Genomic DNA, 26,535 nt, shown 5'->3' with positions numbered 1-26,535 from the left:
AAGCTACTGTTTGAGCTGCATCCTATATACAACGTATCTATCTGGCTACCAACGTAGGCGAAAGGGTTCTCCTCGAAAGAATGCCTACCACGGTGTGGAATATTTCTTGGTATTTGCCGGAAGAATGGAACATAGTTCTCTAGGATGACTTCCCGGCTCTCCTGATTTGCCCTCAAGAGTCCGCTTGCTGTTGATTGGCTTTCTTTGCGGCAAAGCCATTGATTCGCACAGTGGCACCAATTGATTTCGACAACTCGTGGATCAGGCAAAGCTTCCTTCCACTATTTCAAGTCAGTAATCGCCTTGTCTTGGGAAACGAACTGCGGAAGATGAAAGGGTCTTGGGAAATGCAATGCGCCAACATGAATAATTAGCGACGATTAAGAACAAAAAGATATGCTGCTTAAGATTTGCAGTCTCAGTTCGGTCGGTAATTCGGGGAACTTCTCGAAAGAGGTTAGAGGGACCATATTGCTCTTCTCTTGCTCGGCCTTCGGTTTATCGCCGGGATCAGGTGCAATGATCGATGTATCTGGGATGTCCGACATTGTTAGGATGTGTGAAGATGATAAGCGCTGGACTTTTGGTTCTCTGATGGATGACTGATAGCTTGGGACTTTGATGAAGTACGTAGTGAATCTATCGATACGCTATCAGCTTTAGCACAGAGGAAAATTTGGAGCTCGAAGGTGAGACGCAAAGATACGGAGAAGTATTGTAACTCGTCTCCTGCTCCCAAAAGACAATTGGATCTCGGAACACTATTTGCGCAAGACTCACGTACTAATCACAAGGATTCGGATATCCGAGCACGATGTAGCAAGCCACAAGGCGCGAGATACGGGTGGAATATGTAAAGATGAGAGTACCGACGTAGCAGAAAGCTGGTAGACGACAACGCGCTCAAGTGCTCAAGGGAATCCAGTTCGCGAGAGGGATACCTGTGATATTAGGTGATCGTATCTTTGGTAAGAGGAAGTTCTGGATTATTTCTTGTGAAAAATTGTGAAGAGGTTCAGTTTGTAATGTAGGTCAAATGGTGGAGAACAAAGGAATGTGTTGCCTTTTATATTCGAAAATGCATACAGTTTCCCATTTAACTAGCGTGCAATTTACCACTCTCGCTAACAGTTGGCTCTTCTTATTGCATGACTCAACTCTGTATCTACTACTTAGTCTCAACAACCACCATCACCTCACCTCTAATTCTTTACAACAGAACAAAGAGTTCGAGCTTCGCATCCTTCTGCGCAGACGGAACCTTCCATAGCGTTGTCTCCTTCGACCACAAAAAACAGATACTTCGGCGCCAGTTTCATCTTCAAATAAATCATCATTTTTGCGCTAAGGCAATTTAAAACTATCTGCAGCCTCTGCGGATCATCTTCAGCACTTAGCACACCAGGTCTCCTACTCCGATTCCACCAAAGACCGCCTCCGACAAAGAGATCCGGTTCGCGCTCGAGCAAAACGGTACAACTTCCACGCTGCCGGCAACCGTTCTCATGACACCGAATACCTTCCACAAATTCCCGAAGTTATCATTGGAGCTGAGGTGGATGGTTTGGGGTTTCGCCTTACCTGAAGCTCAAGTCGTTGAGATTGAGTGGTCCAGTCGAACCCAATCCTGGTTCTGTCCCACGGAGAGCGCACACAAACCAAATTCTTTCCTCGAGACATGCAAAGAGTCCAGGGAATACTATCTTCGCGATTGGATTCCACTTGCTACTGACTTCGGATCCGATTCTCCACATCATTCCCTCATGCGCTCTCACCTCGCCGCCAACATCAAATTTCCAGTCGTTTATTTCAATCCAAGCATTGATACTATCTATGCGCACAGCAATTCGGGCCGTCTACCAGATGCTGCAGTTGAAGCCTTCCCATTGATCTTTGGGTTGCGTCACTTGGCCATTGTTCGCTTAATGGCCCTACGGATCACGATGGACATTCACAGAGGATGGCGTCAAATTGGTAGAAGCGCTTTAGACAACCTTACCAAGATGACTCGAGAGCTCAAGGATTTGGACACGGTCACCATAGTAGACAATAATGGTCCTGTGCGCTACAAATCTTGGAAAAGACACTGTAGAGGGGCAATTGAGTTGCGAGAACGCTCAACGTTCTCTAGAACTTACATTCCCTCTCGAGCAAGTTCTGGTTTAGAAGCTGCTCTGTCGAAGAGTCATATCAAGGTAGTGGAAGCGGGCATTTGGAGAGGTGGCAAGCATATGGGTGAATGGGCTCGATTCTTCGACGAGCAAGGTCAGAGCGGAGATATCATCCAACCAGAAATCTCTGGCGGCGTGCTGAGATCATGAGTTTGGGTGCGGTCTCTTTTATATGGAGGTCATCTGCAAAAATTCAGGGTGAGGATATGGGTTGAGAGCTCAGTGACATGGAGGAGTCTCACTGGCGTTTAGATGATGATGTGTGGAGGTTCACTTTCATTAGACTCAATCACAGAAAAGCAATTGAACATAGAATGGCACAAGGAGTTTATCAACATTGTTGAGGTGTGAGTAGGTGAGCTTAACACAATTAGTGCCACAACAAGCAGTCTCTGATACACATCCTTTCTCGCCCAAACATTAGTTGGAATTTCAATGTGACTTATTAAAACACGATTCTTTGCTTGTGAGGTACTAAAGTCTAATCTCGAACACAGGGCTGACTTTTCCAGAATGATTCGTAACTTGGTTCAGTAAAATGCAGAGCAATTCCAGTTATTTTCGGTGCTTTAGAAACTATTCAACGCTGGCGTAAGATAAAAACGAAAGCCAGTACTATCATATATAATACTGTTAATCACACTTATCTCAATCTCCATAATTTCATTGCAAAGTTTCATTCTCTATCGTTCATTAACGGTGAAGCAAAAAATTAACTCATATGAAGAACTCAAAAGCTTTTCCGAAACCCTATTTCATTGCCTCCTTCCCTGGTCTCCACGCAAACTTTTCGTTGAAAGTCCACCTCCTGGTCCGGCCGAGCTTCAACCAGCTTAGCACAGTAGTGACTCTTGCTTACACAAGCTACTGTAGAATAGACATCTGCGATACTCCCAGGGAGATCACGGTGAGTTCGCAGGGTATGAGCAGAATGGTGATCATTCTGCGCGGATCGAATGGAAAAGGGCATTCAAAGATTTGTTGTTTATTGAGCCCAGTGTTCGCCAGACGGCCGAAGGCCTCGAATTCTCCTCTCTATCATTCGAAGGCTTTCCTTCCACATATCCTTGTCTCCTCTCCAGATTTCCTTTTCGTCCACCAAAACAGACTGCTTTTTGTACTTCTCTAATGGACTCTTGAATCTTACTGGATCAAGCCCGGGCCTGAACCCAGTATGGCGGAACTCGATAACTCCCTTGCACATTTTTTTCCAGCTCTCATGATCGAGAGATAACCAGGGATCGCCGATAATGTAGGAAAATCTCCGCAAGTGCTTGAACTTGAGCATAATTTCAAGGATTTCGTCCGTCCGTTCTTGGGCATGAAAACTATATGGGAGTAGACTTTCACTGCATGCGAGATGACGCAAATTCTTTAATGCAGGAAGCTTGACCAACTGGCCGAGTTTTTTGAGGCATTTTTCAGGTAATATACTCCTCACTGAATCGTCGATGTAGAGAGTATCAAGCTTAGGATTGAAATAGCTGATTGAGTAAGGGAAACCACGTGCAATTTTAGAAGCCATTCGGGATTGTCGAGAAGGGTCTGATGAGAAGTGAGGCAGAAGCGGCAACCATCCCTCTAGCATGACTTTGCGAGACTCTCCGCAGACAGAAAGGAGGACAGGTTGGCAAGCACTCTCGATGGGAGCGAACCAGGTTTTCTTCTCCTTTGAGAACTCGACTTCGACGATACGAGTCTCTGGTACGAAAGACCACTACCACGAATTAGACACGAGGACAAATGCTATATAGACTGCTACTTACAATGGCTAGACGAAGCTCGATAGGAAGATCAGGGAACTTGGTGAATTTATCGAATGTCTGGGGAGGTGCATTAAAATCCTGGAGAGTCTCATCGGTATCGTGAGGGCCTTTATCGGTGATCTGGACGGCTTCCATTGCAGTCTCAAGAGAGTTGACGGTGCTGTGAACGGGCATATCGGGAGCTTGTGGAGTCATGTTGATATCACGAAGAGGCATTTAGGTGGCTCGTGAGGATTCAATGGTGGTCTTTGGAGATCCGTTTCTGGTTTTGGAGAGATGTATCTGTCAAATTCACCGTAATGCGCGTAGCTCTATGTTCTGTTAGCAAGGCTAGATTCATCTGCGCGAAGAAGAATGCACGATGGTGCTTACTTTCAAGAGACGCGCTCTAAAGGTCAACGCGCTGCTAGGCCTGCTTGGATTAATCCTCAATATTCGCGTAACTTGTGTCGAGGAGACTTGGAAGATGAAGTGCTTCAGGTAATCCTCGCGAGAATCGAGACAGTTGTGGGCACTGCGCAGGTCACAAGACAAGGCAGCGAAAGCGCAAGATATCTTCGGAATGCGGAGATACTGTTGCTTTCGGTACAGTATTGTGTCACTGGCGTTGGTGGAGATTTTGAGGAAGGAACTTGGGAGACGACGAGGAAGCGAGATTTCATGGCGCGTGTTCACGTGAATACGTTTCTCAAAGCATTTCAGCATTGTCCGTTATAGACTCAGTGAATACTTCACTCGAATCTCCCAAGCCCAGTTTGGAACTTCTCCCCCCTTAGATCATGTCTTCATCGTCCAAGAAGTCCACATCGTTAGATATCGTCCTCATCCTCTTCTTCATCATCTTTCCTCTTCTTACTCTTCTTGGCAGCACTCCAATGGGAATAACAATCCGAATCTGGTGGGTCTGCGGCCTCTATGCCTCTCTGATTCGCACGTCGATATCCATGAAGGAACTTTCACTAGTTGGAATATTCTGACTTTGGAGATGCTTAGAGGATCCATCTCTCCTTCACCTTCTTCATGATTGATGACACTTTTGAGTTGAAAGTAACTTTAGTTCGACAAGGATTTGGGTAGTGTGATGTAAAGATTCTTGATGTTGCGCAATAAATAAGTTCCAAAACTGTCAATCTCAAAAGCCTTACAAGTTATTCTCCGTCTTCGTTGACATTAACATGGGTCAGAAGAAGCACCCTCAGCTCCAAGAGGGTTGATATGCACTCGAAGTATGCGAACTCAAAATCGTACCTTCTCCTGAAATCCGAGGCAAAAAGATGTAGGATGTACTTTCGGAGTTAACCAGAGCCAGGCGGGAGAAGTCCTTCAAGAAGCCCGATTTACAAGCAACGTGGACTTGCTTCGAGACAAAGTTGGTGGCGAGATGTTGAGTGTCAAAGAAGTGCAAATGTCCTCGCAGGCTATAGTTAGTGATCAGACGGTGAGCCCCGGACGGCTGGTCAGTGGAGCCTGGTATGACTGGTGGACGAGCAGTCCAGAGGGCTTCTAGGGCATTTGATGGCATTAATACAATAGTTCTTGGCACAAAATGAGGCTGTACAGAGGTCACACAATACTATGAGCCTTAACACCCGTAGACGTGACCAAGAGTTGTCGTCTGGTTATCCTTCGGCTCCCTGAATCCCTAGGTAGCCTCATCAGGCTAGCGCTCCCGCCCCAAGACAGGGGTCTCTAAAAAAAGGTCAGTGACTACAAACCTCACCCGTGACTTGTACAATCAACACCACGACCCCTTCTCACGCGCGTCTATGTCTTCATCGTGACCATACGCGCCGAATTCCCCCCTTCGACGACAATAAATACCAGGCCAGCCCCGTACACGTCTGAGCCTCTCACGATGTCAAAGACTACTATAGCTATTATCGCCGCCGTGAGCGCTGCAGCAGGCGCAAGCGTTACAGCAGCAATGTACTCTACGCGCTCAGAGAAGAAAATCCAAGCCGTTGCATCCTCGACGTCCGTCTCAGCTACATCCACAACATCAGTTCCAGCTCCCGTACCAGGAGCGTTCCCTATATCTGCGAAAGATATCCTGCCGCCCGTCGACCCAGCAGGGCTCTTCCAATATGGCTTCCCAGGCCCAGTATCCGACCTCGCGACTCGAAATGCCCTCGTCTCCTCCTTCGACCGCCGCCTGCGAAACCCGTCTTGGGTAGCAGAACACATAACCCCACAATCCCTCGCGACCTCGAACGGAGACCGCAAACACAGCGTTTTCGTCGAAGACCCCTCCGTCCCCGAGAAGTTCAGAGGCAAGCTGAAGGATTACTTCCGCTCTGGCTACGACCGCGGACACCAGGTGCCAGCCGCAGACGCGAAATGGAGTCAGGAAGCTATGAACGATACTTTCTTCTTGACGAACATGTGTCCGCAGGTTGGGGAGGGCTTTAATCGAGATTACTGGGCGCACTTCGAGGATTTCTGCCGGAGGTTGACGTTGAGATATCCGTCGGTGAGGATCGTTACGGGGCCGTTATATCTACCCAAGCGAGATGCTGTGGATGGGAAGTGGAGGGTGTCGTATGAGATGATTGGGAATCCGCCGAATATCGCTGTCCCTACGCATTTCTACAAGGTGATTTTCGCGGAGGATGGGACGACGACGGGGCCTGTTGCGGTGGGGGCTTTTGTGTTGCCGAATGCAGCGATTCCGAATACCAAGCCGATTACGGACTTTGAGGTACCGGTTGAAGCGGTGGAGAGGGCAAGTGGGTTGGAATTTGCGACGAAGTTGCCGGCGCAGAGGAGGAAGAGGCTTTGTACGGATACGGTGTGTGCTCTTGTTATCAAGGAGTATGCAGATAGGCAGAGGGCGTTTGTGAAGGAGGATAAGGTCGCTGCGGTACCGACGAGGACGAGTCCTAGGAATCTGACTCCGGCTTCTAATCTATGATTGATGTTGGGTGGATAATGTCTGAGGAATGGTTTACAGAGGAGGATTAGCTCGCGAGGGCGTTTTCTGTTGTTTTATGTTTGATTTGGCATAGCATATAGCATCTGCATTTGCATTGGGGAGAGCGAACGCATAGCATGGAGTTTTGTCTTTTTGACTTGTTGTATTTGTACTTGATACCAGAACTTAGATAGCATAGCATAAACTCAATACACGACACAATTACATGAAAATCTCACGAGACACAACTTCACAATCTCATTTTCAGTCAGAAGCCTTTCAGTTCTGCTACGACGTAACGCCTGAGGTATTCCTTGCTGTTGTACATGACCTATTTTGGTGATTCTTCTAGATCCCTACCTAGCTTTCGTGTACTTCCCCTGCCTTTGTTCCATCCTCAAACTCTCCTCTTGACTTGGCAACGGACCTCTTCTTCTCACAGTACCAGCAGCTGTCGGAGGCGTATTGTCTCTCTCGCCACCACCTCCCATACCGGGGATCTGGAAAGGAGGAGCACCCATTCCAGGTGGAGGCGGAGGAAATCCGTTTGGAAATCCTGGCGGAGGTAATAAGCCGGGAGGTAACATGCCTGGTGGAAGAGGCATTTGTCCACCAACCGGTGGGGGTGGAGGAGGTAAGCCGGCTTTCTGCATCATCTCCGCCAGTTTCGCAAAGTCTGGCGGGTTGTTTGGATCCATTCCTGGCAATGGAGGAGGAAGGCCATTTCCAAAAACAGGCGGTGGTGGAGCATGAGCACCTCCCATACCTGGAATCAGAGGCTGTGCTCCGCCTTGACTTGTTCCATCTCTGCCGAATTGCGGAAGTGGTAATCCAGGGATACCAGGGAAGCCAGGTAACTTTGGTGGCATTTTTTGGTCGACAAGTCCTTCTGTCTCGTCTTCCATCTCCTGCTCCTCCTCTTCTTGCCTTTGTTTACGACCACCACGGCGGTCCCAGGTTCCTTGGGCCTCGGCTGCTGCTTCGCCAATATGGTGCCTGTCATTAGGAATATCTGTATCGCCTGGACGAGCTCGTGTCCAGAACTTAGTAGTACGATCATTGGATCCTGATGCTAGGATGTGACCGAGAGGATGCCAATCGAGACTCCAGACTGGAAACTCATGGGCGTGGTTAATCTTATGAGCTGGATAGATGGTCTGGATGGGTGCGACTGAAGGGTCTGGAGAATCGTATGGTGACAAGGTCGAAGTGATTCCTGGCGGAGTATTGGGTTCGTCGAGGAGGTAGTGGCACATTGACCCGTCAGCACTACCAGTGCTGAGCATCGAGGAGTGGATTGGATGCCATGCTAGTGTTGAGATGTCTTTCTCGTGACCTTTCAGAATAACGATATCACGCATCATTCGGAGGTCAAATACACGTGCTATTTCGCCTCGTGAGGATGATGCTAGACACTGTCCTCTGACTTTCTCGAACGAAGTCTTGGTTATGGTGTTTTTATGGCCGTGGAGTGTGGTCAAGCAACGGCCAGTGCGAGGATCCCATAATTTGACCAAATGGTCTTTTGATCCAGATACAATCAGGCCCTTTGTAGGATGCCAATCGACAGATTTTGCATCCCATCCGTGACCAGTCAAAATGGACTCTTCATTTCCTCCCGCAAAATCAAATATCTTCAATGTCGAATCATCCGAAGCCGTGACGAATTTTGAATCTGTTGGACTGAAAGCAAGATCTCTGATAGCATCATTATGGCCTTGAATGACTTTGACGTTATTAAAATTAGGTTGCCAGTACTTGATCAGGCCGTCTTGATCAGCTGACACAAGCCAGTCGTCACTGTGAGAATATGACAGAGCTCTGATGGCAACATCATGTGCTTGCATGATCGTCTCAAAGTTAAAACCCGTTCCATTCCAGAGAGTAAATTCTCCACTACTGGAGCCCGTAAGTAATCTTCGGCCTTCTGGTGTCCAGCATACAACATTAACAGGATGTTTGTTCTTGTTTAACGAAGCGTGTAGGAAGCGTGAAGGTATCGTATCTGCTGGATTATTTAACCTTGCTAACGGGGGGAGCATCTGCGTTTCGTCAGAAGGTTCTTTTCGAGTGGTCACGAAGACTTACATCAACGATATAGCTTGCACTTGGTCTCTCCATCTCGCCTTGATAACCTCCCTTAAACCTCGGCTGTCTATTTCGCATCCAGTGAACAATAGTAGCTCCATAATCAGTGACAGGTCCTATAGAGGAATAGTATTAGCACTGTTTGATGCCTTTAACCGTGTGCCATTCGGAGAAGCATCCCATCACGTGATAAGTTCGGCTTCAATAGAAACCTAATTGAATACTGTACAAGAGCATGTGTTGCGGGTATCAAAATTCAACTAGACTCTCAGAGGAATCATAAAGCCGAAGTGCTTGCCTGCGCGACATTGTATATCTTGGACTGTGTATTCAAGCAAATATCTCCAAGAAGCCGTGGCGCCCCCATGCCTCAAGCCTGCAAAACTGAATTAAACTCACGCTTTGCTCTTCCTCGAATGAATACGCCTTCATAGCCTCCTCCGCCTCCTCCACCGCCCTGGCCTCCATAGTCGCGGTCGCCGCGTTGCTCGTATGCCATTTCGACTACCGTGTCATTCTTCTCGGTGAGTCTATGTCAGACGAAGAACGTTCTTGAAATGATCGAAATGGTGACGTAAGAAAGCGAGCAGTAGTATTGTCACAAGAGGTCTTGACTCGAAATAATTCCAGTGTCGAAAGTCATCTGCTCAAGGTATCACGCTTCGTCTCTACAATCGCTTCGAAGGTTCAGTTTAGCAAGGGTGGTCGGAGGTTCGGCAGAACCTTTCTCCTAGTGGCATTCATAGCGGCGATTGAGTTTCCATCCCTGCCCCGATTTCTCCTCACGCTTCTCAACAATCAGAGATGGCAATTCAATCCATTGGGAGGCATTAATTCACATCTCCAGATCTATCCAATTGGATTTGAGAGAACGCGCATGTAACTTTCTTCTCCCACTATATATTATTCTCTTTCATACTTCTCTCACTCTTCAGTCCAATCCACAGGTTGGAATACTGCTGCTGTTTCATCATTCTTCTCGCCTAGTGCCCCGCCAGTGTCCCGCGCTTTCAGGAGCTCATTCTTTCCTTGTTACAACCCCTCCTGGCTCTGGCATTGCTGCCACCAGCAGTGTTGCCCTCGAGGATTCTTACCTCTATTATTCATTAATGTTTCACATCGCAGTCCTACAACAATGGCCACGAGAATCGATACTGCGACCGTTACGAGTGCAGAAGTTCGCGCTGCGGGCCCAATCAAAAGATCAGGCAATTCTCATGTGAATCTCAATGGCTTCTCTACGCCACAACCTCTCGCCCCAATACGCACACATACAAAAAAGAAATACAGACATGTTGCAGCTGTTCATTCAAAGCCACGGACTTCATGTCTCAGTCACGATGCCGATTCGACTCCAAGCTTCTTGGGTTTCAGGAATTTAATGGTCATCGTTCTAAGTACGTCTTGGATTGCAATCCTGGGATGGAATTACAGCTCTGACGTACGCGATAGTTGTTGGCAACTTGCGATTGATGATTGAGAACTTCAAGAAGGTAAGTCCACAAGTCAACTCGCCAGATGTCAAAGCTAACAGGTGCCAGTATGGAGTTCTTATTTGCATACGATGCCACGATTACCAGCGACAAGACCTTATTCTCGGTGCGGCTCTATTCTTCATCATACCGTGTCACCTCTTCCTTGCCTATGTAGTCGAATTAGTTGCTGCACAGCAAGCCAGAAGATCGTTAAGAGGAGGCAAGAAGCGATCAGGAACAGCAACACCAGGAGGAAGTTATGTACCATCCGATGAGGAGAAACAAAACTTCCATTCTACATGGGTTTTGATTGCCTGGGTCCACGGCATCAATGCAACGCTATGCTTGCTCATAACCTCGGTCATTGTCTACTTCTTCATACACCATCCTTTGATTGGGACATTGAGCGAAGTTCATGCAATCATTGTGTGGTTGAAGACGGCTTCATATGCATTCACGAACCGAGACCTTCGACACTCCTACCTCCACCCCTCGAACCGAGAAGAGGATATTTTACCTGAGATATACCAGCAATGCCCATATCCACACAACATCACTCTGGGAAATTTGACTTACTTCTGGTGGGCTCCAACATTGGTCTACCAACCGGTATATCCGAGGACCACCAAGATCAGATGGGTCTTTGTGGCAAAACGTATGGCTGAAGTCTTTGGACTGAACGCATTCATGTGGATAGCAAGCGCGCAATACGCTGCTCCCGTGCTACGAAACTCTTTGGACAAGATCGCCACTCTTGACCTGCCTTCCATCTTGGAAAGACTCATGAAGCTATCAACTATCAGCCTAGTCATCTGGCTCGCGGGATTCTTCGCCTTGTTTCAATCGTTCTTGAATGCTTTGGCAGAGGTCATGAAATTTGGAGACCGTGAGTTCTATTCGGATTGGTGGAACAGTCCTAGCGTTGGAGTTTATTGGAGGACTTGGAATAAGCCTGTCTACCAATTCATGAAACGGCACGTTTTCTCACCTCTTGTCGGCAGAGGGTGGAGTTCAGGTGCTGCTAGCGTTTTTGTGTTTCTGTTCTCAGCGGTTCTCCATGAATTGCTGGTTGGGGTGCCGACTCATAATATAATAGGTAAGTCTCCTAGCCATAATTCCTGATCATAGCTGACATAGGTTCAGGCGTCGCTTTCATTGGCATGCTCGCTCAGCTGCCGCTGATTGCTATCACGGCACCTTTGGAAAAGATGAAAGGAATCAATGGCCGCATCATTGGAAATTGTATATTTTGGGTCTCTTTTACCCTTATTGGCCAGCCCCTGGCCGCTTTGCTGTATTTCTTCGCCTGGCAAGCAAAGTACGGCTCTGTAAGTAAGATTGTAAAGACGTAGATACTCGTTGATAAACCGTACAATACGATTATTCTTTGGATATTATCTTGATTCATGATACTCTATCATTTTCTGCACTAAGTTCCGCCATCAACCCTCCTTTGTCCCTCTTCTTCGCATCCAACTGTAACCTCGAATCAATAAACTTCGAAATCTCCTTAACCTTAACATTCGCAACATTAACACAATGCAACACCGTCAACGCATCAACCGGTACTCCCCCCAACTTCGCAATCTGGCACACCTCCCCATGTCTATTCATCCCCACCGTCAACGCCCCCTCCCTCAACTGCTCCTCCAACAAACACGCATCCACAACCACCTTCTCCTCCGCCTCCGCCTCCTTCCCCAGCACCCCCTCCCCATACACACTAAACGTCACACACAGCGGATGATGCAGCAAGCTCAACGGCACGGGCTCCCTCTCCCGCACCGTATACACCGTCACGCCCTCGCCCTCCGTACTCGTATCCGGCCTCCTGAAATGCCGCAGCGCGGCCACGATCCCGACGCACGCCGCATCCACCAGGTTCCCGTCGTGGCTCAGGACGTGCACGTCTGCGCGGATCGACCAGCATTTCTGCGCGGATATCAAGCAGAGCGATTCGAGGTCGATGGCGCCGCTGCGGCGGAGGGTCTTTTCGAGGAGGCGCGAGAGGAGCGTCTCGGTTGTGGAGGGGCGCGAGACTTCGAAGGACGGGAGCGCCATGGGGGAGAGCTCGGTGGTGATGGTGAAGAGGCCTTCGAAGGGGCGTTCGGGGTAGGGGGTTGTTACTTCGGCGGTGATTTTGGTTAGGATTCTGGGGAGGGAGGGAGGGTTAGCTCTGTTTATTTATTCATGGGGAGAATAGCAAATATATGTTTGGAGGTATTCGTACCTTGTTTTTCCTAACCTTACATCGGAGACTCCGTATTCATCTCCAAAGTCGAGCTCTAAAGCTCGGAATTGGTCGAGGCTTCGGCCGTCTAGACGGACATCTTCTTGTAGAGCTTTGGCGAAGAATTGCCTCTCGTTGAGAGAGGGTTCTACTTCTTTTGGCATCTTGAAAAGTGTAATGTGTTTATTGCACGATTCAGAAGAAAATGCGGGCAGTTTTTGGACAAGGCTTGAATACTGCCAAGGCGGTGTGCCCGATATGAGCTAGCGTATTATAGTAGTGTGGCTGATATCGAAATCTTTGGGAGATTGGAAGGCCCATGAGAATAGACACAATATTACGAACTTGACAATTTGCTGCATTAATCATGACAACCGGTACGTCCTATGCCTCTTTCTAAGTGGCATGAATTATACTAATGTTCTAAAGCCCACAGACCCACGTTCGATCCCGTAAGAATCTCGCGACTCCTATTCCAAGGCGCAACTAACAATCAATAGGCCAAGGGAAAGGAAGCAAATCGAGGACCAGCATATCATCAGCGTCTCTTACCAGCTCATACTCAACTCAAAGTCCGGTAAGAGATTTACGATATGTACACAAGCTATTTTCTAACGGGATTACAGACAACCAGGACAAGGAGGAGACGCAGATCATCAAGTCCGCGACCTACGAGCAGAGTTACTGCAGGCTGAAGCTGCACATTTCGCAAAGGTTAGAGGTGGACCTGCTCTAGTGGCAGATACTCCAGAGCCTGCGACGAATTCATCCAAGAGACAGCTAGAGAATGGAGATGCCGAGGAAGAGGATCCCGAGGCGAAGCGGAGACGAATATTAGAGGAGTCGAGGGATATTGATGCAGATTCGGAAGAGGATGAAGAAGAGGATAGCAGTGAGGATGACAGGTAGAATCTACCCTAATGGTCAAATTGGACCTTTGCTGATGGCTTTAGTGACGATGAAGATGAAACAGCCGAGCTGCAGCGAGAACTAGAGAAGATCAAGCGCGAGAGAGCAGAGAAGCGGGAGCAAGAGGTTAGAACAAGCTTTCCCAACACAATTGCTGGTCTGCATTACTGACGGGAGGTCTGCAGGAACGAGAGAAGGCGGCAGCAGAAGAGGCTGAACGGGAGAAAGACATTGCTCTCGGCAACCCTTTACTGAACCCCAAAGCCGATTTCAATGTGAAGCGGAGGTGAGTTTGGGACAACCTTTCCGCCACGATCATGCATTGACAGCTTATCCAGATGGGATGACGATGTGATCTTCAAGAACCAGGCTCGCGGGACGGAAGATAAAGGCAAGAAGAAGGAATTCGTCAATGTGAGTCGTGATCTTCTGCGGATCTGATTAACGAGACTGTGCTAACCACCATCCCTTAGGATCTCCTTCGATCAGATTTCCACAAGCGGTTCATGAGGTAAGTCTAAAATCAAGCTTTCCTTGAGACTTAATGTCTGTGAAACGGAGCGTGTGGCTAATTGTGGCACAGCAAGTACGTCAGATGAGCAGCAGATAGAGAGATCTTGGTTCCGTCGAGCGGCGTTGATCTGGGTCAGCCGGAGAGGTTTAGTGGGGAAGGTTTGTTGTTTGGCGTTGGACCCTAAAGCTTCACCTCCAGCTGAATTCAAAGCTTAGATGAATCTGGGAGGTGGATCCAGGTCATTTTCAGCATGGCTTGCAGAAGAATTCAATCTGATACTGGATCAGCTGAACAGTCGAAATTACTCTGCAGTTGCATTTGCATCTGCATAGAATAATGCAAACCCATATCGAAGTCTCACACCAGATTGTGCTCTCAAAGGATTCCTGTGCTCCCGAAAGTACCTCATTATGACGACGGTAAGGTTTCAGTACTTCGATGCGGGGCAAGTCTCACTCGGGCGCGATGATTGGTGGATTGGATAGCCACGCCGCCACAGCTCCAAGACAGGGAGGGATCCATCTATCTCGCTTGCGTTGACGGGGATGCCGATCATGACGCGGGGCAGACGAGAAGCATGGAATTTTGGCGGGCTTGGAGGGGCAGTCGAATAACGAGCTCTTCACCGAGCACGCCTTCCAACTCCTTCCAATCCCTTCCTGCCTCTTTGATTTCCGTGCCCTTCCCTTCGGATTCGGAAAGATCCCAATCTCACGCAGTACAGTACCAATAAAATGATGGTCGTTCTCGATCCAGACCAAAGATCAAAGCGGGGTTGACAGCAAGTTGCACCTGCACCTGCACCCGCCTGCACCTGCAGACCATCCATAGCCTCACCCGATGCGCTGACCCGCAAATTGGCCCAGACCGGCGTCCTTGCAGCCACCCACGAACCATCCATGCCATGCCATGCTGTGCTGCCATGAACCCGCCGGTCGCCAAGCCATGTCAACCAAGCTGAATCCTGATTGAGAGAGAGACTTCCAACCTGCGGGAGTTTAGCCTCCAATGGTGTTTGTTCCTGTACCTAAGTAATTGTGCCATGATCGGGCCATTGTGACCCAATTGCCTTGGCCTTGCTTTGGAGCGTTGCTTTTTCGAGCTTGGCATAGATGCGTTGGTGGGACGGATTACCCTGTTTCATGAGCGGTGGGTAGCTGCCTCGCGAGAAATGTAGGTCCGAGATGGGGGAAGAAAAAAAAAGAGAGATCTTCGATATGATCTGTGCTCAGGCTGGAACCAATGATTTGCAGGATGCAGACGTGCGGAATGGCTACTTTTGGAAGCAGGCAGGATAGGGGGATGACGCAACGTGCTTTTTGCGGGAAAGTGTCTTTCATTGGAGCTGGGATGGGGCATGGGCATGGGCACGGGGGAGGCAATTTCTTTTCCCAGGTTGTCAAGGGTGTGAGAGTGAAGAAGCGTAGCGAGGTAGCGAGGGGTAGCTTTCTTTCGTCACTGGTTTCGAGCTACACGAAGTGAATGGAAGGAAGGAGCAAGGCAAGCTCCTACGTAGCCGAGGGGAGGACGAAGTCATCAGAAGCTCTTGACCCCGCTTGATATAAAAGATAGCCTTCCCGTCACTACTCCTCTTCTTTTTCCCTTCCATACAACATCAAGCTTCTCACACTTTCACACACATCTACAAACTCAACTCAACCCCAAACCAAACCAAATCAAACAAACAACAGCAATCATGTCTAATTACGACAGCGGTAACACCGTAAGTTTCCTCTCGTCACTGTCAAGTCCAAAGTATTTCTCAATGTCAAGTTCGAGGCTCACCACCTGCTTCTCAGGGCTCCTATGGAGATGATTCTTACGGCGTACGTCATTTCTGAGCTTCACTTCAGCTCGAGGAGGAGCTTTGAAGCACAACCAGAGTCTCACCTACTAACAACTCGACAGTCATCTGGTCGCCAACAAGGAGGCATGGGAGGTAACTCAGGTATGGGAGGCAATGACACCTACGGCGTAAGTACATTGCATTTCACCTTTGCTTGGAAACATCACCAACTGGTATTAAAAATCTTATACTAACATTCTCCTTCACAGTCCGGCAACACAGACAGCTACGGCAGCTCAGGAAACCAAGGTCTCGGCGGTAATGACAGCTTCGGCGCTGGCCAGACTGGTCAGTCAAACTTGAGCGGAGGTACCGATTCATACGGCGCCGGCCGAGCTGGTGAGACTGGTCAAGCTGGTGGCTTGGGTGGTGACAACTACGGCTCCTCTGGACGAACCGGTCAATCAGGTTTCGGTACCAGCGGCACTGATGATTCTTACGGATCTACTGGTCAATCAGGACTCGGCGGCTCCGATACATATGGCAGCTCAGGAACCCAAGGTGGTATGGGCGGCAGCGATACCTATGGTTCATCAGGAACCACTGGTCAGTCAGGTATTGGTGGCAGTGATACCTACGGCTCAGGCAATACCTCATCTGGCAACTACGGCTCTTCAACGACTGGTGGCTCAGATACCTACGGCAGCGGTAACACCTCAGGTGGATACGGAGACAACGACACCTCCAACACCTCTGGCAACAAGAAGGGTGACAGCACCATGGGCAAGCTCATGGAGAAGGCTGGTGGTATGATGAAGAATGAGGGTCTCCAAGAGAAGGGAGCTGCTAAGCGTGCTGCCGCTGGTAACGATGAGTACTCTTCCGGTGGCAACACTGGCTCTTACGGAAGCGGAAACAACAACAACAACGACAACAACTACTAGATAGTTTCGTTGTTCTGGCGGGGGAGGATCATGACTGTACGATGCGATGGCTTTTTCAAATCAGGGAACTCGGTGGGACTGGGATAACGTGGACAGGTAGCTTTTCAGCTCGTCCTTACGATGCTTTACAATAATGCATGCATGGCTTTTCAAACAACTCAACTTTCGTTCTACCACCCATGTGCAGAAGTTAAAAATCATAAGATCTTGACAGCTGAACCTATCCAAACCAAACCCTTTCCCCACCTAATCGTACAGCAGCAAAAGTTCTCAGCCCCGCCTTCACATGCATAATAATAAGCTCATCCTTGTCCACGATTGCGATCTTAGCCAGGGGTACGTCACTCCGCAGATCTTCTGTGTTCGCGCTCGGACTGGTTCGCTTCCCTTCCTTTTTGCGTTGCAGATGGGATTTCCCGGCCGGTTGGCGGCTATTTCTGGGCCGGGTGAAAAGGGGGGTGGGAAGGGGGTCAGGTGATTTTTGAATCGTTAAGGTGTTTAGGTACTGTACGGTGTGAGAATTTAAGGGTGGGAAGAAGTGGAAAGGTATAGGTTTGTGATTTGGGGGTGAACAGGGTGTGTAGGTTTTGGGGTGTGTTTGGGGGAGAGTGGATCATGTGTTTATACATTCGCCCCCTTTTGCTTGCTTTGTTTCTGCATGTTTACTTTTCAAAATGATACTGGATGGGGGGCTAGGTTCTAATTGCTCGAACCCTTATAAAGATTGCTTTGATACTTTTAATAGTTTTGAGAGCTTTAAATAATGGCTTTGTGTGCTATTACGTGCTATTATGCCTGTATAAGAAAAGATTGGTTGGTAAGAGGAAGGGAGAGGGGGGAGATAAACAAGTGTTGTAACGCTAGATCTTTTGTTATGTCCCTTCTTACTATCCTAGTTGGGGCCACTTTAGCAAATATGCACACCTCTAGATGGATAATACATCTTGCACTTGCTAGCGAAAGTTGACCTAACTCTCTAAATCAAACTCTTTCCATTAAAGTCGAATTGTCAATCTGTATCATTCTCTTTGCCAGGAAAGTTCTCGAAAAGAATAATCCACGATGAGGCGTGTAGTGGACAAGTTTCAAGCATGAGCTGACGTTGAATTGAAAAGCTAGTCTGCTTTAATGGACCAATGACCTGAGAAATAGTTAGCAAGCAATCCTCGGAATCGCCGTAGAGCCTAGACATTTTACTTTGTTTGAGGACCGGTACTCTCGTATGGACAGCACCCACGATGTGACACTCGAGAAAGCCGCCGGCCAGTAGCTTGTGTGAGACGAAGAGTAGAGCCGAAGATACGATGCACATTTGCAAGACACACACCAAGTCCAAATCCCCCCCTCGTCACAATATCTCGAGCGTGACACTCCGTGGCAACCGCTCTCCATAGTGATCCGTGTAGTCAAGAGTCCAGCACGATCCAACGAGAACATACGAAGTCCCAACCTCGCGCAGGATCACCGGATCGCGGTACCCAAAGATCTGACAAAGACAATCCCACGCCTTACACCAGGTGGCCCGAGGCCAAAATAGCCGTTGTCGGTCTCGAAGAGAACTCTTCTTTCCAAAGCCTCTTTTTCTCTCAGTAGATAGTCCTCCTGCGATCTCTCTGCTTGGCTGAAAGCCTGCGTCTACGGTATCCAGCCGAAGTATTCCCCAAACGGCGTCAGCAGTTCGGCGCGGAGGAGACATGTTGTCCAGGCCTGATTTGCGTCTAGTCGGGCGTATACGGTGTGGCAGAATCCAGCTGCGAGCGCCATGTCTTCTAGTTCGTCTTTTCGAAGGAGGAGTCGGACCAGGGTGCAGCAAAGTGCGAGTAATCTTCGTGTTGGAGTTTTGGGATACTCGATGGTCGTTGTATAATCTGTGCCGTTCACAGCAGATATCATTGACCGAAAACTTTCCGTGTCTAGAAAATTCGAATAAATCTGCACTGAAGCGATTTTGCTGCTTATCTCCCCGCGGATACACAGCGTTGTCGTACCATGGTGTTGGTAGAAGTCCATTTCGCTCTGACCTGGTCGTGGAAACTCGAAGCAATTGCCCTCTTGTAATGCAGCTGTTGTCGTCGTCCGTGACATGGATTCCCAATGCGGTACCCACGAAGGGAAGGCTGGCATATCCTTGCTCGATTCACGGGTACATAGCCCACCAAATCGAAGATATGCGAGATTGTCGAGTAGCATCGTTTGAGCGAAGTCGGTATAGACTTCTGGTACGGTCTTGGAATAGTCCGGTGAGATTGTTGAACTTTGATCCAAAGCCAACAGTCCATAGATCTTGTCCCGAGGATCTGTTGATCGCAGGTGCACCGTTTCTGCCAGGAGCTCAAAGAGAGTGAGTCGCTTCCCGTTGTCAAAGTTGACCTTGTGCTCAAATATCGGATGAAGCGTGTTGCAAAACGCTGTAATATTATCTCGGACAGATGTGTCCAAATGAGCAAAGTGCCTTCGCAGAAGCTTCTTACTTTTGTCCGAGCCACCTCGAAAGATCCGCATCCCATTCAACGCCTGAAAGCTTTCCCAAGGGAGGACCCTAGAACCACAAGCGATGAGTATACTTTTAGGCAGTACAACTTCTTGGTATATCCAGACGCGATGCCAAAACTCCCGCTGCAGAAGATTCGAAAGTGCAATCCAAGGTTCACTCTCCCAAAAGAACTTCTCTTGGACGAGCATCCACGGAAAAGAGGCTGTTCCGACCATGTCTCTTTGCAGGAATTTATCCATTCTGACAATACACTCCATTGCTAGATCACTAGTCTCGTCTTCTTCTCCCAGCCACGCAAACGCGGATTCGCACTCGGAGAAAATGGCTCGCATCAGAGGAACTTGGTGATTCCGCTCTTCGATACTATCTTGGTTGATACAAATGGCATCAGCCCATACTGATATTGTGTGCCGTTGCTCAGAAAACGTGGCACGGAATCGTCGAAGGCCGGCAGCAAGATTCGGTCTGATTGGATGCTTGACTCCATCGATCAAGATGGATTCAATCGAGGCAGCTTTCTTCCCCCATACATAGGACATGGCGACGAAGTTTCCGGCCTGAGCTATTGGAACGGTTCGTAGAGAACATTGCAACGGCGCCGAGAGCTTTGAGGAAGGAATTAAATCACATATTCGGATCTCGCGTTTTGCCTTGTCCAGGGTTCGGTAGATGGTTGCTTGTGGTAGTGGAGAAGAGTTGGAGATCTCAGGTGGATTCTTAGCCCAGAATAAAGCCGTCAAGTCGAAGAATGGGCTTCGCATGTTGCATCCTCACATGAGTCGCCATATTGTAAGGAGAGGAAGACTGCATTATGAAGCGGTCGAGCTGCCCGATTATCGTGGCTGAGTGAGGTGCAGGTAATCACGTGAGGAGTTCTAGTCGGTGAGGCTTTTGATCGTATGAACGATGGACGATAAAACCATTTGGACCTTGTAGCGATGCGTTGCTGATGAGGATGATGTAGAAGAGTGATATACATTGACGGAAGGTGTAAGTAGTGCAAGGTGGAAAAACGGCACGAACCTGGATGACTGATTACAGTAGCGGTCCATGCAGAAGCAATCGGACTTCATCGCAACTCGCATCCAATAACAATCAGGAACCGCAATCCTTTGGAATTTGCCTGTCTGTCGTCACCTTCCAAGTACAAGCTCACAATTTAATGCAGATCAACCTAAACAGCCTTTTTTCTAGAGCAAGTCAGCAGCAAGAGCTTACGTTAGACACTCCTCACATCCTGCTCAATATCTACTTGATAGCACCAAACTTGACAACAATTTTCTCATTCCCTCCAATCATCATAACAAAAACAAAGAAGCCCAAACATATCACCCAAAAATCATGGCGTCAACACAAAAACCCCTCCTCGTCTTCGGCACCACCCCCATCTACGGGCACACCATGCCCCTCCGCGCCATCGCCAAAAACCTAATCGAACAAGGCTACGAAGTAATATTCTTGACCGGCTCCCACTTCAAGAAAGAAATCGAAGCCATCGGCGCTCAATTCGTGCCTTTCCAGGGAAACGCCGACTTCTCGGAAACGACTGGCTGGGCTCTCGTCCCGCCTCCTCCGGAAATTTTACGCGGTCCGCAATTTTTGAATTTTATTCTGAGGTGGTTTTTTGCTGGGCCGTTGGTTGAGCATTATAATACGCTGCAGAGCGTGTTGGAGGAGGTGGAGGAGAGGGAGAAGGGGAGGGAGGTGGTGGTGGTGTTTGATCAGAGTTGGTGGGGTGCTTTGCCTACTCGGTTGGGAGCTCCGGGTCTGAAGCCATCTGGAATTGTGGGGATTGGTATCATCCCTGTGGGATTGAGTGGGAAAGATGTCCCTCCGTTTGGACTCTCTCTCAAGCCCGACTCGAGTGGGCAAAGTACCGAGAAGTTTGCGGGTTTGACGAAGAAAGTTTATGGGGAGGATTATGCTACGACCCAGAACGAGTTCATTCGGAATTTGAAAAAGATAGGAGTGAAGCACCTAAGGGAAGATGCCCATATTATGGATCTAGAGTACACTTTACCCGACAAGTTTCTGCAGATGTGCGTTCCGAGCATTGAATGGCCGCGCGTGGATCTACCAAAGAACTTTCGATTCGCAGGTGGGCTTCCCAAAGGGCACCGCGATGCATCTCCCTCACTTCCAGAGTGGTGGGATGATATTACTCATGGAAAAGACAAAATAGTCGTGGTCTCTCAAGGGACATTGCTCTCGCTCGATTTTACGCAACTCATCATCCCCACACTGGAAGGTTTGAAGGATCTGCCCGGTATCATTGTTGTCGCAGCTCTTGGGAGAAAAGGGGCTACATTACCTGAAGACTATGTTGTGCCTTCCAACGCCCGAATAGGAGACTTCATCCCGTTCGATGAGCTTTTTCCACTTAGTGACGTCTTTGTCACGAATGGCGGATACGGAGGACTTAACCATGCTCTCAGTCATGGACTGCCAATGGTGTTCTCGGGTGTACAGACAGACAAGCCTGAGAATGCAGTGCGTGCTGAATGGGCTGGAGTTGGCGTGAACTTGGATGTTGAATCTCCAGCGCCGTTGGCTGTGAGGGAAGCAGTGGACAAAATTCTGGGAAATTCTGAATACAGAGAAAAAGCGAAGGCGATTGAGCGTGAGATGGATAGTTATGATCCGATGGGCGCTATAGTTCAAGCGATCGAAGAGGCGGCAGCGGAAGCGAGGTTGGCGAAGGAATGAGGGTGTATGAATCCTTGTACAGTGTGATTATTCTTTTCAAGAACTTTCCTGACTGAGAGAATGACACAGATTGACAATTCGACTCTCTAATTACAGCTTCTAGCCAGGAAGCATAAGCAGTGGCCGAGGCTCAAATCCTACTACAATCGAATAGTTTTACAAGAAAAGAGTCAAGCGTAGCCACCCCACCTCAAACATCTTGCAGCAAGGACATTTCCTCAACATTACAACTATCTATCTTATCCTCAATCATCTGAGGATCGTATCGATTCTTTGGTAGTTGATATTGCCCAACTTTCCAATGTGTCAAGAGAAGGTCTCAGCACTCTCTTGCGCGTTCTGCGCATTTCCCGCATGTTGCGCATTCTGCGCGTTTCTCGCTTTTCGCGCGAATTGCGCGTATTGCGCATGGCTTCATGGCCTGCAAGACACGAAAGCAACGACTATTCCCAAAACAGCAAATGGATTTCAATGAATTGGATAGGGAGGTCCATTAGAGTTTGCTGAGCCCTCAGTGTCCGACTTGGGTTCCCAGATTCTTGTCTTTCAACTCTTTTGGGTGTTAGGAGTACTCAGGTCTGCGCCATTTCAATCGTTAATGGGGTAGTGTTTTATCCCGCTTTCTTTGCAATAGTCTTTTTCTACCTGTTTGAGAGTGGTCTCAAGTTCGACTAATTCGACTGACTTTCCGACCCCAACTCTTTCCCCTGCTTTCCGGAGCTGAAGAACTTTTGAGACACAGACAGACATGCAACGGAAACACCAGCATTGTAGTGCAGTGAGCGAGCCAAAAGTTGGGGGTCCACTTTCACAAGATCTTTAGTAGAAAAACATTCAGTAACAACAGCAATTTCCCCCCTCAAACAACACCAATACTAACAACAACATTAATAACAATATTGATAACAACGCCAACGCCAACAACATCACCACCAACACCACCACCAACAACACTACTAACAACACTACTAACAACACTACTAACAACACTACTAACAACACCACCAACGCCACCAACAACACAACCACCAACAACAACTTACTCCCACCAGACACAATTCCGCAAAAATCCCAAACGATACCATGAATAGTATCAGAGAACGGACTTTGCGCTCCGGTCATTCACTAGCAACTCTCTAACTTGGAGGAGCTTCACGTTGAAGGAAGTGAATGAATGGGTCCTGCTTGTCCTACTCTTCTTACCCTCTCTCATTCACCTCAATATCCGTCTTCTCCCGAAACCTCCTGCCCTACTACGCCCACCCTCACTTACTCATTTGATTTCCGTCCACTTATCCAACATCCACTTCATAATTCCCACCCTCCCATCATTGTCAACACCTCCTGCATCATCACCAACACCACACTCACTAAATTAATATCATCAAACCCCTTACCACCCACCCCGTCTTCCCAACCCACCCACTTTCCAACACGAACCTCTCACACAAACCTCTCTCAAAGCCCAAACACAGCCACCCGACTCACACCACCTCGACAATAACGGGAACTCGTTCTTGTGCAGATACAGAAGAGAAAATTCTTGGCCGTGCTGCGACGTTTATATATATGCTTTGTGAATATTCGCCTAAGGCGTCAACACCCCGCCATGATACGACTTTTCAGAGTCAGGATGTCCAGCCGGTATATATACCCGCGGAGGTGTGGGGTAGGTTAAAAATTCAGACAGGTGGGAGACGGAAAGATTCTGTTGGGCGTCAAAGAAGGTGGTGGTGCTGACGTGCAAGTCTGGGCAAGGAATGGGGATATCAGTATCTTCTGAGCGAAGCTAATGACAGAGGTACACATCAGAGAGTTGAGATAAAGGAAGATATCTACCATCATTCATATAAGTCTTTCTCTGGGCAAGTTTGAGAATTAATTAATTTCATTATCTTCTCCTATCATGACGCTCATCTTGGACCACTTCTTGTCCTTCTTCACTATACATTATTGGGTATCCAAGTAGGGATCATCCCGAGTTCTTCTTCATCCAATCTGGTGGGATCATTATCCTGAACTACTTTTTGTCGTACTGGCCTATCCGGCTCCGACTTCGTTCATACCCCACCGACGATCATCATTCTTCATCTTTTACCAGAGCGTATCCAATTTCATCCAAACTCATCAAGAAACATCATGAGTAACAACAGTCGTAGCTTTGATCCCACCCGTCCAATCGATTCCATCCGAAAACGACAACGGACTTGGCACAGAATTCAATTCCGTCTGACTCTCATTCTTCTGCGAGCTCTTGGTAAGAGACTTCCTCAATGTAAACCTCTTCCTTAATGAATCCTTCTCTGGCTGATTTCCTCCTCCAGCAGAAATATGGGTCGTAACCCCAACTCTTGCCAAGCCTAGCAATTCGGCAAACTCAACGCTGTATTCCTTGGCACTAACACTATTTCGTGTGCGGATGGTCGCCGTACGGCTTTCACCTGAAGGTCTCTTCGCCTCCTCGATATCGGCCGCGCTGTCGAACCGTTTGCTGGCAAAGTTCAAGACATTCTTGAACATTGGTCGGAGAGTGGCGATGTTCATAGCCGTAATAGCAATAGCTGGCTCGATCATGGACCATTTGGCCAGGTTGATGCCTTCCCATGAGTAGTCGTAGGTCTCTCGAAGTTTCTGGATGTAGGCGATACGAACGATTGTTGCAGTACTGGCGCTGTTGAAGATATCAGCAGCTGGGAAGTAACAAAAGGAAGTCGACTTACAAGAATCCAAGAGACAATATTAATACTACAGACCACTTTGTTCGAGGATTCATCTGCATCTTCCAGACGAAAAAGATAGGGAGTATTCCGAAAATCCAATCTGTGATAGCTGACATGGCACAATGAGCGAATGTGATGCCCGCCAATGTGTCCCCCGTCAGGCAATATGCATCGTAGGCGCGTCCTCCGTCCGGGGAATACCTGTTCCAGAATGCTGGCGGAGGGTTGCACTGAAAGATAAGAAAGAAAAAGTACATGGTACTGAGGATTAACACGACTGCTGTGGTAAGGTATATAGTGACACGTTGATATCTTTTACTTGAGAGTCGAAGAAAGTATGCCGCGATGGACAGCTTGGTGACGGTGGTCGAAACGACGTAGAGGAGTTCGCATACAAAAACAATCTGTGGACGATTAGTGGTCAAGTTTCAGCAGATGGAAGGGTCAGTCCAACCTTGAAACCGGGAACAAAGGCGGATCCGGCAATGTTCTCCATATGTGCTCCCAGACCATAGGAACTTAATTGGAGACACAAGGCACAGAATATGGAGAAAATGATCTGGTATCGTCAGAAATGTTCCTGGTATCCAGACAAGTCTCCTACCATCGCTGCCACCGTGATCCAATCTTCTCTACCCAAAAACTTCAATATACCGCATCGCACGTAGAGTCGAAAGCCAAAGGAAAGCCATGTTAACATCAAGGAGCACACGGCAACGCCGGTGATCTGAGCTCCGCGACTGACACCGACATAATTCTGGACCATTCTGGGGACATCCGAGGTGTGAAGGAGAGGCGAGGATGGATATCAGAGTCGTTCAGGAGTACAGCGATCGATGGACACGAGGGACGGTTGTACGTCTACCAAGGAGGATGGGGAACATGGGGGAATGTATAGGTCTTAAGTGCAGCTCAACAGTCCAGAATGACCCGCTGCCAGGAGAGGAATAGGAATGAAAGAATATCATAGGTGGTCAGGAGTAAAGAGGCGTTCGCCATTAAATTTCCGTTGTACAGTAGCAGAGGATAGCTCGTGGGAGAGGCACAGTTGGAGTCGGACAGACCTAGTTCTGGAAGAAGAAAGCGCGACTCACCTCGGCGAGTACCCAAGTCAAGCCAAGTCAAGTCAAGCCAACGAAAGCATGGACATGGGCAAAGTACAAGTTTAACCTAGCGCGCTGGAACGGGTTGACGTCGCACAGAGGTTGAGGGGTGCAAGGTGAGGTAATTCATGTAAGTTCCTGTTGGTGACAAGGTGACCTTCCTCGTTGCGGCAAATCCACACGATGATCCGGCCTCGCCAGGCTGGTGTCACCAAGATATGGGAGATGGAATGCCAATCAGGAGTGGTCCCAGAGGAGAGCAAGCAACGATACAGTATTTGGTGGCATCTCCCGTTCTGTGCACCCAACGTTCTTCTGATTGGTGTCACCGAAGCCCTCGAGCTGGGAAAGCGGGAGAGATCTGCATGCGCTACTGTATCGAGTACGGGATCTGTTGTGCAGCTGGGGCATGTTGGGGCTTGGGACGGGTTGGTGGTCCAGTCTCGAGCCAGTGCAGATACCCGAGCTGAGACGGCCCAGATTTGGAATAGAGATGGCAGAGGGGGCCTCCAATCAACAGAGCGAAGTCCGTGGGGGAAGTGAGCTGTCATGGATAGTACAGAGATGGGAGATTGGCGGGCGGTTCGTGTGTGTGATATGATTGCGTTTGGTTGAGTGTCGTGTTGATGCTGCGGTTGAGTGAGGTTGAGTGAGGTTGGTGACCGAGGCGCATTCTATGATCGCATGGCTGATCTGCCACCAACGCGAACCACACACA

General features: G+C 48.5%; 14 protein-coding genes across 14 annotated transcripts; 8 read left to right on the top strand and 6 right to left on the bottom strand.

Moving 5' to 3' along the window:
- Positions 1 to 1,505: 1,505 nt before the first annotated feature.
- On the top strand, positions 1,506 to 2,321 carry LY89DRAFT_678087 (uncharacterized protein; the record flags this gene model as incomplete). Its single annotated transcript, XM_018213722.1, has 1 exon — positions 1,506 to 2,321. The coding sequence occupies one exon, from the start codon at positions 1,506 to 1,508 to the stop codon at positions 2,319 to 2,321; it is 816 nt and encodes a 271-aa protein (XP_018061474.1).
- An 835-nt stretch (positions 2,322 to 3,156) lies between these two features.
- LY89DRAFT_678086 (uncharacterized protein) lies at positions 3,157 to 4,132 on the bottom strand (the record flags this gene model as incomplete). Its single annotated transcript, XM_018213721.1, has 2 exons — positions 3,157 to 3,888; positions 3,938 to 4,132. 2 exons carry the CDS (start codon positions 4,130 to 4,132, stop codon positions 3,157 to 3,159), a joined length of 927 nt encoding a protein of 308 aa, XP_018061473.1.
- Positions 4,133 to 5,685: 1,553 nt separating this feature from the next.
- LY89DRAFT_691921 (uncharacterized protein) lies at positions 5,686 to 7,084 on the top strand. The gene has a single exon (XM_018216433.1). The coding sequence runs from the start codon at positions 5,793 to 5,795 to the stop codon at positions 6,846 to 6,848; it is 1,056 nt and encodes a 351-aa protein (XP_018061472.1). The 5' UTR covers positions 5,686 to 5,792; the 3' UTR covers positions 6,849 to 7,084.
- LY89DRAFT_660852 (WD40 repeat-like protein) lies at positions 6,915 to 9,593 on the bottom strand. Its single transcript, XM_018212571.1, has 3 exons — positions 9,336 to 9,593; positions 8,937 to 9,052; positions 6,915 to 8,890 (listed from the first exon to the last, which is right to left on the bottom strand). Exons 1-3 carry the CDS (start codon positions 9,433 to 9,435, stop codon positions 7,205 to 7,207), a joined length of 1,902 nt encoding a protein of 633 aa, XP_018061471.1. The 5' UTR covers positions 9,436 to 9,593; the 3' UTR covers positions 6,915 to 7,204.
- Positions 9,594 to 9,733: 140 nt separating this feature from the next.
- On the top strand, positions 9,734 to 11,802 carry LY89DRAFT_631653 (uncharacterized protein). The gene is made up of 4 exons (XM_018211280.1): positions 9,734 to 10,333; positions 10,389 to 10,429; positions 10,478 to 11,507; positions 11,555 to 11,802. Exons 1-4 carry the CDS (start codon positions 10,072 to 10,074, stop codon positions 11,761 to 11,763), a joined length of 1,542 nt encoding a protein of 513 aa, XP_018061470.1. The 5' UTR covers positions 9,734 to 10,071; the 3' UTR covers positions 11,764 to 11,802.
- LY89DRAFT_660847 (exosome complex endonuclease 2/ribosomal RNA processing protein-like protein) lies at positions 11,801 to 12,827 on the bottom strand. Its single transcript, XM_018212570.1, has 2 exons — positions 12,642 to 12,827; positions 11,801 to 12,563 (listed from the first exon to the last, which is right to left on the bottom strand). The coding sequence occupies exons 1-2, from the start codon at positions 12,803 to 12,805 to the stop codon at positions 11,816 to 11,818; spliced, it is 912 nt and encodes a 303-aa protein (XP_018061469.1). The 5' UTR covers positions 12,806 to 12,827; the 3' UTR covers positions 11,801 to 11,815.
- Positions 12,828 to 12,970: 143 nt separating this feature from the next.
- LY89DRAFT_691917 (Cwf15/Cwc15 cell cycle control protein) lies at positions 12,971 to 14,425 on the top strand. Its single transcript, XM_018216432.1, has 9 exons — positions 12,971 to 13,018; positions 13,071 to 13,093; positions 13,142 to 13,218; positions 13,268 to 13,546; positions 13,595 to 13,676; positions 13,736 to 13,836; positions 13,889 to 13,964; positions 14,024 to 14,061; positions 14,134 to 14,425. The coding sequence occupies exons 1-9, from the start codon at positions 13,009 to 13,011 to the stop codon at positions 14,147 to 14,149; spliced, it is 702 nt and encodes a 233-aa protein (XP_018061468.1). The 5' UTR covers positions 12,971 to 13,008; the 3' UTR covers positions 14,150 to 14,425.
- A 1,263-nt stretch (positions 14,426 to 15,688) lies between these two features.
- LY89DRAFT_691916 (uncharacterized protein) lies at positions 15,689 to 16,953 on the top strand. Its single transcript, XM_018216431.1, has 4 exons — positions 15,689 to 15,787; positions 15,864 to 15,890; positions 15,973 to 16,038; positions 16,120 to 16,953. The coding sequence occupies exons 1-4, from the start codon at positions 15,761 to 15,763 to the stop codon at positions 16,792 to 16,794; spliced, it is 795 nt and encodes a 264-aa protein (XP_018061467.1). The 5' UTR covers positions 15,689 to 15,760; the 3' UTR covers positions 16,795 to 16,953.
- Positions 16,954 to 17,451: 498 nt separating this feature from the next.
- Positions 17,452 to 17,835, top strand: LY89DRAFT_368396 (uncharacterized protein). Its single transcript, XM_018207043.1, has one exon. It carries the CDS (start codon positions 17,558 to 17,560, stop codon positions 17,759 to 17,761), a length of 204 nt encoding a protein of 67 aa, XP_018061466.1. The 5' UTR covers positions 17,452 to 17,557; the 3' UTR covers positions 17,762 to 17,835.
- A 1,683-nt stretch (positions 17,836 to 19,518) lies between these two features.
- On the bottom strand, positions 19,519 to 20,049 carry LY89DRAFT_601824 (uncharacterized protein; the record flags this gene model as incomplete). The annotated part of the gene is made up of 1 exon (XM_018210218.1): positions 19,519 to 20,049. A coding segment is annotated over one exon (531 nt), but the record flags the coding sequence as incomplete, so codon positions are not given.
- Positions 20,050 to 20,339: 290 nt separating this feature from the next.
- Positions 20,340 to 22,144, top strand: LY89DRAFT_368393 (UDP-Glycosyltransferase/glycogen phosphorylase). The gene has a single exon (XM_018207042.1). It carries the CDS (start codon positions 20,630 to 20,632, stop codon positions 21,992 to 21,994), a length of 1,365 nt encoding a protein of 454 aa, XP_018061464.1. The 5' UTR covers positions 20,340 to 20,629; the 3' UTR covers positions 21,995 to 22,144.
- Positions 22,145 to 22,956: 812 nt separating this feature from the next.
- LY89DRAFT_368386 (uncharacterized protein) lies at positions 22,957 to 23,583 on the top strand. Its single transcript, XM_018207041.1, has one exon. It carries the CDS (start codon positions 23,169 to 23,171, stop codon positions 23,496 to 23,498), a length of 330 nt encoding a protein of 109 aa, XP_018061463.1. The 5' UTR covers positions 22,957 to 23,168; the 3' UTR covers positions 23,499 to 23,583.
- A 538-nt stretch (positions 23,584 to 24,121) lies between these two features.
- On the bottom strand, positions 24,122 to 25,480 carry LY89DRAFT_601901 (uncharacterized protein; the record flags this gene model as incomplete). Its single annotated transcript, XM_018210223.1, has 4 exons — positions 24,122 to 24,665; positions 24,715 to 25,118; positions 25,169 to 25,273; positions 25,319 to 25,480. The coding sequence occupies 4 exons, from the start codon at positions 25,478 to 25,480 to the stop codon at positions 24,122 to 24,124; spliced, it is 1,215 nt and encodes a 404-aa protein (XP_018061462.1).
- A 64-nt stretch (positions 25,481 to 25,544) lies between these two features.
- On the bottom strand, positions 25,545 to 26,495 carry LY89DRAFT_368333 (uncharacterized protein). The gene has a single exon (XM_018207040.1). The coding sequence runs from the start codon at positions 26,366 to 26,368 to the stop codon at positions 25,880 to 25,882; it is 489 nt and encodes a 162-aa protein (XP_018061461.1). The 5' UTR covers positions 26,369 to 26,495; the 3' UTR covers positions 25,545 to 25,879.
- Positions 26,496 to 26,535: the final 40 nt, after the last annotated feature.

The sequence above is a fragment of the Mollisia scopiformis genome (assembly GCF_001500285.1).
Source record: "Mollisia scopiformis unplaced genomic scaffold LY89scaffold_38, whole genome shotgun sequence".
Lineage (NCBI taxonomy): Eukaryota > Fungi > Ascomycota > Leotiomycetes > Helotiales > Mollisiaceae > Mollisia > Mollisia scopiformis.
The sequence above is the reverse complement of the archived record's forward strand: the minus strand, read 5'-3'. Positions and strand labels throughout refer to the sequence as shown.